Consider the following 10713-nt stretch of genomic DNA (forward strand, 5'->3'; position numbering starts at 1 on the left):
CAAGTCGAAGTCCTCGACATACCCACTCCTGCTGTGGTTGAGAGGTAAACATCAGGCTGCCCATTCCTTTTGGCACCATTTGCATAGTCATTTGCATCAACCATGCATTATGAGTCATTCTGAACTCTTTCGTATGTTTAAATTTAGCCAAATTATTATATTTTAGACATTGTTTGTTCCTGACTCCTTTTACCCTTCCTAAGCCTTCTTGGCTATTTTTCCCACCCTGCTCCCCTCAACCACCTTTGAAAGCCAGCCCCATCTATGTCTTGACCTAGTTCTTGATGGTGAGGTGGGATGGAAAAAGCCCTGGGCTCCAAGTCATCTGCTGGTTCTTGTCCCTGTTCTTCTGACTGTGTGACCTGAGGCAACATGGCCCATGTCTCAGAGCCTCAACTTCCACTACTGAGGAAGAAAATGAAGACAAGAACCCCTACTGTCATGGGCATACAAAACGAATCTGAGAAGACTGCAAACCCATGGAAAGCACAGGGCAAGACCGGGGCTGGGGTCAGCTTTCTAGATTCCGAAGCAGACAGTAGAGCTTGGCGAGCAGGTGTCCGTGGCTGGGTTGTACTTTCCTGGGTAGTGGCCTCAGCCCCACATTTCCAACCCAGATGAGAGGCTGGCTTCAAGTCAGGGGGAGCAGGCAGCTGCCTGCCTGAATTAATTGCAGGGGTCCTAGAAGGAGTAGCTCCCTCATCGGTCCCCTGAAGCCTGAAATTCCACCATTAGAGCTTCACTCCTCTGGAAGCTTCTAGTTGCTACTACAGGGCTGATTGCCTTCGGAGTGGGATGTGCCACAGGTAGAAAAGCAAGGGCTTGAATGCAGACAGACCTGGATCCAAATCCCAGCTCTGCCACTCAGGGCCAGGAGTAGGTTGAGCCCAGTGAGGTGCCTCCCTCCCAGGGAGGACCTTGCACTCTATTGACCCCGAGAGGAAGCACCTCCTTAAATTTTCTGCCCAAGGTGCTTTGCTTACGTCTCCCTGGTCCTGGCCCTGCCAGTGTTCCTCACTAGCTGTATGACCTTGGGTAGGTTATTTACCCCCTCTGAGCCCAGATTCCTCATGTATAAAAAGGGGATAATAATACCTACCTTGGAAGGCTGCTATGAGAATTAAATGAGATGATGCTTATAAGGGACCTACTTCAGAGCCCAGAGGATAGCCAGTGAGTGACAAATGGCAGCTGCTGTCATCCTGTGCCCCCATGGGTTAGCCTGTCCACTCCTTTTCCGGGGGTGACTTCTGGGATGCAGAAGGGGACCAAGTGGGTGAACCAGGGCATGGCCAAGGGGGTCAAGGCTGTTCAGTTTCACCCAGAGCCCATTTCTTTGTAAAGCACAGGGCAGCCTTAGCACTTTTGAAGACTCCTGCACCCTGTGAATCATGTTACACAAACTCATGCTACGATAATAGCCTCAGCCTGCCTCTTCGAAGCTTTCTCCCCATCCCTTGTAAACAATTTATTTTTGATGGTTGAGAAACAACAAGAAATTAATATACCTGCCACTCAAGTGAGGAAAATGACTCACAGTGATTCCAATTTACTGGAAATTACAAGATACTGCTCTCAACGAGCTGATGCTGTAATTTTTTTGTTTTTCCTCATCTAAATCCATGTCCCCTGGTCAGAATAGATGTTTATTGGGTTTGTGTTTTGTATTATTGACTGCGAGCCATTGTTACCTGATGTAATTGAGTTGTGAATCTTTTTTAAATAAAGAATTAGCAGCAAATCAAAGTGACTGCCTGCCGGATCCTGAAATGAGAGCACAGTTGGTGTGTAGCACAACCACAGTGTCCACACCCACATGGGAGATCCTAGGGGAGAGAGCGGACCCCCACTCAGAAAAACGGAAGCGCCCCATTCCTTTCTGGCACACCCTCCAGAGGAGCGGGAGAGCAGCACCTTGCTGTGGGCTCTGCCTTTAACTCCCCGTGGGATCCTGGGCAAGGTCCTTTTCTCTCCTGTTTCTCAGTTTCCTCATATGTGAAATCAGGATGGTGAGGTCTGTCCTACCCACCCTGCAGGGTTATTGTGATAACACATGACGCATGTGAGTGTGGATGGAGATTGGACAGCGGGAGATTTCTGATCAGGTATATAGTTGTATTTTCCAGATAGGGGTCAGGGTTGAAGGGCTCAATTGTGGAGGCAGATGCTTTTCAGTGGGGCCGGCCCAGGTTCCACTCTTGTTGCGTCAATGAGCAAGGTTCATGCTCTGTTTCTCCCTCAGCACCCTCCTGGCCAGTGTAGCCCTAAGTACCTCGAAACACCTGAGCTTGCAGGGACCTCAGTGACCTCTCTCCATAGCCTCTCGCTCTGCAGATGGAGCCTCCGGAGAGGAGGGAAGACAACTTTCTAAGTCACATGGAGCATCGGTGGTGGAGGTTGAACTCAAACTTAATTCTGCCTGCAGCCCATCCATCTTTGCCTAATTCCTCCATCTCTGACATTCCCTGGTCTGTGCCCTTTACAGCGATGGCTATCCATACAATTACTTTGGCAATTAATCATGCCTGTGACATCTCTCCTACTATTGTCTAGAACTTGATTGGCATTGTGGACTGTTATTAAACTTTTCTGTCCTGTGGTCTTTCTAGAGACTGTGAGGCTCCAGAGTCTCAGGCCTTTCTACCAGTCTAGTCAGTGCCTGGAACACAGTAGGGCTCCATGGTTCAGTGTCTGGCACACAGCAGGAGTGTTATGGCTCAGTGCCTGACATACGGTAGGACTTCATGGCTCAGTGCCCTGTACACAGTTGGGGCTGTATGGCTCAGTGCCCTGCACACAGCCGGGCTTCATGGCTCAGTGCCCTGTACACAGTAGGGCTCCATGGCTATTTGTGGAGTTGAATGATGGTGTTATCTGGCTGCATACGCTGGTGCCCCAGGTAAGGAAATGAGTGCCATTGGTAGAGACCATCAGGAACAGCTGTGGTCCAGGTCAGCTGGCTCCAGCTGGGACCTGGGGCCTCTTGTCCATTATGTCTGAAGAGCAGGTGAGCTGTGTGAGGACTGCCATCAGGAGCTATGGGCTGTGCTTGACAAATGGTGTAATATGCTATCTGTGTGTGTGTGGTAGTGGGTGGGGAGGAGGTGGGGGCAGGACTGTGGGCTAAGAAGGATGCTGGTCCTAGACAGGTAGGAAGGCAGGTGGGCTGGAGGGGGAGAGAGGGATGAAGGAGGGGAGAAGTCAGGGAGAGAGAGGGGGTGGGCCGGGCTAAGTGCTGGTGCCTCTGCCTGGGGCAGACCACCCGTGGGCTCTCACTGAGTCCCCTGACAGACCTCTCAGAGCTGGGTTGTGCCATCGTCTGTCTCCATTTCATGACAACACTGAGGATGCTGTCCCCCTCCCCAGCACAAACCCCATAATCCACGTTCTTCTTGTGGCACTGCAGTGGCCTCCCACGCTCCCATCCGCTTCAGCCACCCACCCTCTAGACACCATGGTCACTCAGCACCACCGCCCAGAGGCCCCCTATCAGGGCCCTCTCGCTGCTGCCCTAGCCTTGCCCGTCCTCAGCCACGCACGTGGGAGAGTGGCTGCGCTCCTTGTCCTCGCTTCCTCAGCCCACGCTAGAGTGTGGATGTAGGCTCAGCGTTGCCCCTGATCCCACATTCACTCAGTCCTCCTTATGCTGATCCCACCTCCTGAACACCTCTGGGCCTGTCCCCTGCACCTGACCCTGTCCTGGCTTAGTCCTTTTGACCCTGGCCTGAGTGACAGTGACTCCCTTCCATCTGCTCTCCCCACCTCCAGGCCGTTTCTCTCATTTCCAACCTCACGCTGTCACCAGGGGGAGTAAGAGGCATTTGGGGATAACACTGAAGCCCCAGGACCTGGCCCTGCTGCCTCCAGCCTCGGCTCCCCCAGGCCAGCTTTGCCTGACTTCTCATCAGCAGTACCAACTTGTGCTCACTGCAGGCTCTGGCCACCCGCTTCTTTGTAGACAATGCTTAGGGCCTTCGAACTTAACCCAGGTGCCCATCTCCTGGCAGGAGCCATTCACCAGCTCAGCTGGGTGCAGCGCCTTTCCCCTGGCCTCCGCAGCAGCGCCTTGTGTAAACCTCCACTGTGGTTCTCTCCACACCCCATGGAGATGCCTGTGCACACACCACCACCACCATTGGCAGCAGTGCCTCTGGGGCAGGGCTGGATCTTAATCACCTTTGCACACTTGGTGTCAGGCACAGCATCCTAATGGGAGCTTACTATGGTTCCCTGAGATCTGCAGAGCAGGGGGAAAATGAAGCGCAGGAACCTGGACACACGGACTGCATCACCTGTCAGAGGAAGTGGTAAGTCCAGGGCAGAAAAAGCAGGACATGGTGGGTGGAGGAGATGCGGGTTCCAGGGCTGCACCCAAGCCCCCATGCCAGCCTGCTGTCTCCTCCTGCCTGCCCCGCCCCCCCTTCCTCTCCCTCTTTCTGGGCCTCTTCCTTTGTGGAGGTGGGCAAAGCTGTAGAGGGTGGGAGGTGGGCCCAGGATAAGTTACCAGCTAAGAGTGGTGGTGTTTCTAACTGTGTACATCCTGGAGGAGGCCCCAGGCAGTGGTGGCCCCCCTTGGCATGCAGCTGGGGCTTGGTCGCATTTGCTCCCTTCCCTTCATCTCCCCAGCAGTGGGCAGAGAAGTCAGCGGAGCAGTCCTAGTGCCAGGCCTCGGTGGCAGCCACGCCTCCAGGATGGGTGGGTTCACTAGGGCTCGGCTCCCACCTTTCTGTTTCCAAGCACCTTTTTCTCATGTCCTCTGGTGCGTCTTATGTTTTTTTCAACAGATGAACTGCACTTATTAAATAGCAATAATTACTATGGAGAAACAGTCTTCCAGAGAAAGGGTGCTGACTTCTCGGTCATATTCTGACTTGGGGACATTTTGAAGTGGTCTAAAAATCAAATCATTAACTGCCTGCTTCTTAGATTACTAAGTTATGTGACCAGTAGACTCAGGTCATCTAAGACCTGAGTCTCTTCCAAGGCCAAGGAGGAGGTGAGGGTCAGGAATATCTGTCAGAGCCTTTATTTAGTTAAAACACAAGTATTCAAAAACAACCATGACTGGCTGGGTGTGGTGGCTCACATCTATAATCCCAGCACTTTGGGAGGCCAAGGCAGGAGGATCACTTGAGGCCAGGAGTTCGAGACCAGCCTGGCCAACATGGTGAAACCCTGTCTCTACTAAAATTACAAAAATTAGCTCATGCCTGTAATTGCAGCTACTCGAGAGGCTGAGGTAGGAGAATTGCTTGCACCTGGGAGGCGGAGGTTGCAGTGAGCTGAGGTGGCACCACTGCCCTCCAGCCTGGGCAACAGAGCGTGACTCTGTCTCAAAAACAGCAGTGACAAAAACCCCAACTGAGTGGCTTTTGGTTTTGGTTCTTCCATTTTGATATGGTCCTATCTTAGGCCAGACCAAAATGTCTCCTTTAATAATTTGGACACTTCAAAATGTCCTGCTTCAACAGAGGCAAAATTGCCAGACAGTGCTGGGGCCCGGAGCTGGCCTCAGTCTCAATATTTCTAAGAGATGAGTGGAGACAGCTTTCTGATTTTGGCTGGGATTCTATCAACACACTGTGGAAATACTGTGGCACTTCATGCAGATCAGAAACCTGACTTGACTTAGATATGGCTGTGATTAATAACAAATGGGAAAATGAATTAATTATGATTTAATAAGTGTAGTTCATCTGGCAGTCCAAATTTTTTCAGAACACAGGGCTCATCTGAGGAAGTCAAAGAGATGTCTTTGGAGACAGGAAAAGTCAGAAACTAACGCGTATGGGGTCGGTGTGTTCTTGGAAACACTGCCTGGCTGCTGCCTGCTGCTGGATAGCAGCATTGCTTCAGCTGATTTCTCCGCCCGTGGGCCAGGGAGCACCCACCACGTGTAAGCATTGTGCCAGGCATTATATATCACCTTTACAGCCCCTGCCTCTTACAGATGGGGAATCAGAGTCTCAGGAGATTAACTGACCTGTGCAAGTTTGGAAGTGAGCTTGATTCACTGTCTCGGGGGAACACAGCCCAAGAGAATTCCCATGCAAGGGATCTCCCGACAGTGCGTCCCCCTCGGGGGACAGGGAGCAGAGGAATTCTGGCCAAGCTGGCATTGGAGTTGCCCTGGGCAGGGGTAGAACAATGGGCTCTTCTGGGGGCTTACTGTTGGGGTTCCTGTGCGCCTCCCAGCTGCTCTGCTTTCTCCTTCGTATTGCTTTTTGTATATGGGGTATGTTGGCCAATATCCCTTCAGGAGGCTGGGCCCCTCTCATAGCCTCTCATTTCCAGAGGCTTCAGGAGGTGGGTGGTGGGCGATTCCTATGCCCTCCTTCCTTTCCTGTCCCTTCTGCCTTCTGCATGCCTCCCAGAGTCCAGGCATGGGCTTTAGTAGAAAGACTTAGAGCCAGAGCGCCCTGGGTTTGAATCCCAGCTCCATCACCGACTGTGCAGCCTTACATGTGTTGCTAAGCTCCTCCGACTCCAGGCTCCTCGCACGGAAACATGGAAACACCAACAATAATGCCACCCACCCTATGCTAAAGCAGGAGCAACACCTGTGGGTCCTTAGCAAGTATTCACCTCCTCCTCTCCAGGAGTCCTTTCCCCTGCCCCGGGCCCCACGGAGGCTTGGCTCAGCAGGAAGGGGAGGTCTGGCTTGCTTGTTGTAGCAGGGCCAGGGGTGGTCCGGTGTCTTCCGGGATATTTACTGGGGGCGTGTGGGCACTGTAGCAGCTAATCTGATTGTAGCCAAATCTTGTTACAGCATTTCTGCCCAGAGTGCCATTTAAAAAGCACTTAGGGCTGTCCCTGTAACACATTTACCCTGAGGCCCCAGGGATGGGGCTGCCACAGGAAATGTTAACCTGGAGAGAGAAAACAGGGCAACTTGAGAAGCCCCTTTCCTTCCCAGGAGGCCCAGGATGTGGTGGATGCTGGAGGCTGCGGGAAGGGGAGGGGAGCTCATTTCCTATTGTTTCAGCCCCCGGAGGACATTGCTCCCACAAGGCATAGTGGTTTTGCTTTCCTTTTAACCTGCCCTGCCATGCTCCGTGGAGGGGCTGCATGAGGCCCTGCCCCAGAACTCTGGAGGTGGAGGCTGCTTCTGGATGTGTAACTGTGGGGAGGCTCCTGACTCTCTGAGCCTCAGTGTCCTCATTTGTAAAATGAGGATGGCGGCACTGGCCTTGCCTAGACATAGAGCTCATTTAGGGGCTTGCCAGGTTTATCTAAGTCCAAGACTTGATCGAGCTCAGAGGTTCTAAAAGGCTGCATCGACATCAACTTGTTAGAACTGTCAGTTCTCAGCGCCTGCTCCAGACCTGCAGAACCAGAAGCTCCAGGAGGGGGTCTTGCAATCAGGATCTCCACCAGCCCTCTAATCTTACCATTAGCTTCATTCGATGCCATGGCCTCAAAGTGGTCAAGTGGAGCTGGATCTCCTTGAGCCTGGCCCTGCTCTAAGGGAATACTGGGGGCTGGGGTAGGGTTGGGGCTGGGAGGAGCGTTCCAGCACAGTTTGCTCTGCTTACCAACAGTGAAGGCCCAGGAAAGGAGGTGCAAGGATAAGAGCATCAGTTTCAGGTGCATTGTGTTTCTGTTTCCCAAACATTTTACATGCACGCCTCATTTGAAGAGCATTAAGCAATATTCAATGAACAGGCCACCATAATTATCCTTATTAGCAAGAATTCTGAAGCTAGCTCATGCATGCATACCACCTCCAGCAAGAGCCCGTGAGTTTCTTGAGGACAAAGAACACATCTTCTTTTGTTGCCATATTTCACTATGCCATATCTCCCCATCTCCAACCTCTACACCCCACTATGGGCCTGAGTCTGTGGCCTTTGAACCTGGGCGTGCCTGGGCACCCCAGGAGCATGTACCCATAGGCAAGACTCCAGGCCTCTTCAGGAGGGGTGGTCTGCCCCTCCCCTCCCCCTCTCCCATACGCACCTGTAGGTGTCGGTGGCTGGCACCTTCCAGATCTGGATGCCCTTCAGGGGGCCCTCGCTCCCCACCTCCACGCTCAGGTTGGAGTTCTGGTAGGCGTTGTTGCACTGCGCCTGGGTGGGACCATGGGGTCCACTGGCCCCACATGTGGTGAACAGCCAATGAACTGTGGCACAAGAGGAGAGGCAGTCACTCATGTGATCAGGCCCTCCCTCCCCCAGTGGGCCTCCCTGGGTGACCTCTGAGATGTCTGCTCCATGGCCCCAAACCCTCCATCCAAGATGGTACCAAGGTTGGGGAAGAAACACCAATCAGCCATCGAACTGGAAACTTCCGTAGAAAGTCTACTAGATACCAGACCCTGAGTCAGAGACAAAGATGGAGCAGACTTAATATGGACCCTGGCCTTAAGAAGCTTATAGGCTTCTATGAGAGACCCAAAGGGATGCAACCAACAAAAATACAGGACAGCAAGAATAGCAAGCCACAGGAAGGCCCAGCCAACACTGCACTTGGGGAGTTCCAGGAAGGGGAGAAAGCCCCTGCCGGTGGGATAAGTGTGGGCAGTACCTGAGTCTTCTCCCAGGGTCTCACTGAGCCAAGCACGCTGCTGGGCAAACAACAGGTACTCAATCTATGCTATTGTTGACTGCAACTAACCTGCTCCCAAAGGCTTAGCATTGCATATAGGAGCCTCTTAACTTGGAGACAATTGAAAAAGAGAATTGAAAGCTCTGTAATGCTACATTGGCCCAGGGACCCAGGCCGGTGGTGGGAGCAGGAAGCCCTGTACTCCCGGGCCATGGCTTGGCCTGCCTGTCAGGCGCTCCCTAACAGACCTGCAGCAAGGCAAGGCAGGGCTCAGGCTCCTTATTAAAACCAGCTTGCATTTGGAAATGCAATGAAAACAGCTTTCAGGCTCTCTATGCAACAGAGTATAAGAAATGGAAAAACAGGTCAAATTTGTCTTTGGTGCATGCTCCTCCTTTTCCCAGCCCCCCTCACCGGGTTCCTGGTGTTCTGTGTCCCACCCAGTGTCCTTAGGTGGCCTTCTGGGGGCAACACAAGAACACTCAGCACAAACTGCACCCCCACCCACCGTGGGCCATTTCCTTTCAAACTTTCTATCTTTGAGCCAGACCAAACCTTGGGGAGTTGTCAGATCTCATACTGGCCAGAATTCTAACATTTTTACAACCTATAAAAACCTTTAAAAAGGTGTTGTTGATAAACTACTTTTACTTAAAATACAAAAATCTTATAAGATTGCAGAAATTCCCTTGAAAGAGAGATTAAGTTCAAGTCTAAGGAAAATGATGGAAACATTAATTTGGGTGTGCATAATTTTGCTCACTAAAACAAAGTGAAAACATTTCTGAAGACTGCACTAATTTAGTGATGCAAATATGAAAGCTTAACTTGGGTTGCTGATTATAAGCAATAGAATGAGACTGCTGTGGGCAGAGTTGCTAATCTGAAAACTGGGTCAGTTGTGGCGGGTTTTCGTCATGCTGCCCCTGGCCTGGAGTCTGGGAGATGGAAGTTCTGGGTGGGGTTCTAATGCATATGCTACTCAACACGGAGTCCTCAACACTTTTCTGGGCTTTTTTTTTTTTTGGCAAAGGAAGATGTTGATTTCTGTTTGGTTTCTGAATGGTCATTTCAAGGGCTAGAAGGTAATGGAGCCATTCACTTTGGGTGTGAATGGCTGATTGTTAGTTTTCTGATTTTTTGTTTGTTTGACACAGGGTCTCAGTCTTGCTCTGGCTGAGGGCAGTGGGGCAATCATGGCTCACTGCAGCCTCGAGTTTCTGGGCTGAAGCAATCTTCCTGCTTCAGTCTCCTGAGTAGCTGGGACTACAGATCCACGCCACCAAGCCCAGCTAATTTTTAAAACGTTTTGTTGAGATGGGGGTCTCACTCTGTCACCCAGGCTGGAGTGCAGTGACACAATCATAGCTCACTGCAGCCTTGAAATCCTGGGCTCAAGTGATCCTCCTGCCTCAGCCTCCCACAGTACTGGGATTATGGGCATGAATCACCATGCCTGGACTCTATTTTTATCATAAAGAGGGCAAACTTGCTAATTCAGACTCTTTATAAAGGCATTTTTAGCAGAGCTAGTTAGGCCAGTTGCCCTTTTACCCACTCCTGTGCCCAAAATATATATGTGGGCTGTGCTACATCACCACGTGAGGGGTGATGTGGAAAGAACACAGACTTTGAAAGCAGCATGAACACCAGGGTCTGGGGGCAGCTTCATCATTTATTGATTAGGGGATCTTGATCTAGTTCCTTTGTCTGTAAAAGAGGTTGGATTGGCATATTAAAAAAAAGCAAGGGGGTAGGAAAGTTTGCCGCCAAGTCCCAAACTCTAAAAATGTGAGTGTATCCTTGACTCCTGTCTGTACCCAAGGCTGGTGCTGTCCTGGACAGCAGGACATGTGGCCAGGGGAGTTTCTGTGAATATGGATCCCGTGCCAACAGCACCTGGGAATTTAAAGTCAGTGGGCTGGAAAAGACCCTGCATTGCCAAGACAATCCTAAACCAAAAGAACAAAGCTGGAGGCATCATGCCACCTGACTTCAAACTATACTACAAGGCTACAGTAACCAAAACAGCATGGTACTGGTACCAAAACAGAGATATAGACCAATGGAACAGAACAGAGCCCTCAGAAATAATACCACACATCTACAGATCAGAGCCATCTGATCTTTGACAAACTTGACAAAAACAAGAAATGGGGAAAGGAT

General features: G+C 51.3%; 1 protein-coding gene across 1 annotated transcript in view; it reads right to left on the bottom strand.

The window, feature by feature from the left end:
* The window catches only part of ALK (ALK receptor tyrosine kinase), a 540180-nt gene that overhangs the window by 54430 nt on the left and 475037 nt on the right, over positions 1 to 10713 (bottom strand). The window contains exon 12 of the mRNA XM_017877049.1: positions 7960 to 8122. Coding sequence (XP_017732538.1) covers positions 7960 to 8122 — 163 coding nt within the window. The remainder of the gene's footprint in view (positions 1 to 7959; positions 8123 to 10713) is intronic.

The sequence above is a fragment of the Rhinopithecus bieti genome, unplaced genomic scaffold, assembly GCF_001698545.2.
Source record: "Rhinopithecus bieti isolate Rb0 unplaced genomic scaffold, ASM169854v2 scaffold_7681, whole genome shotgun sequence".
Lineage (NCBI taxonomy): Eukaryota > Metazoa > Chordata > Mammalia > Primates > Cercopithecidae > Rhinopithecus > Rhinopithecus bieti.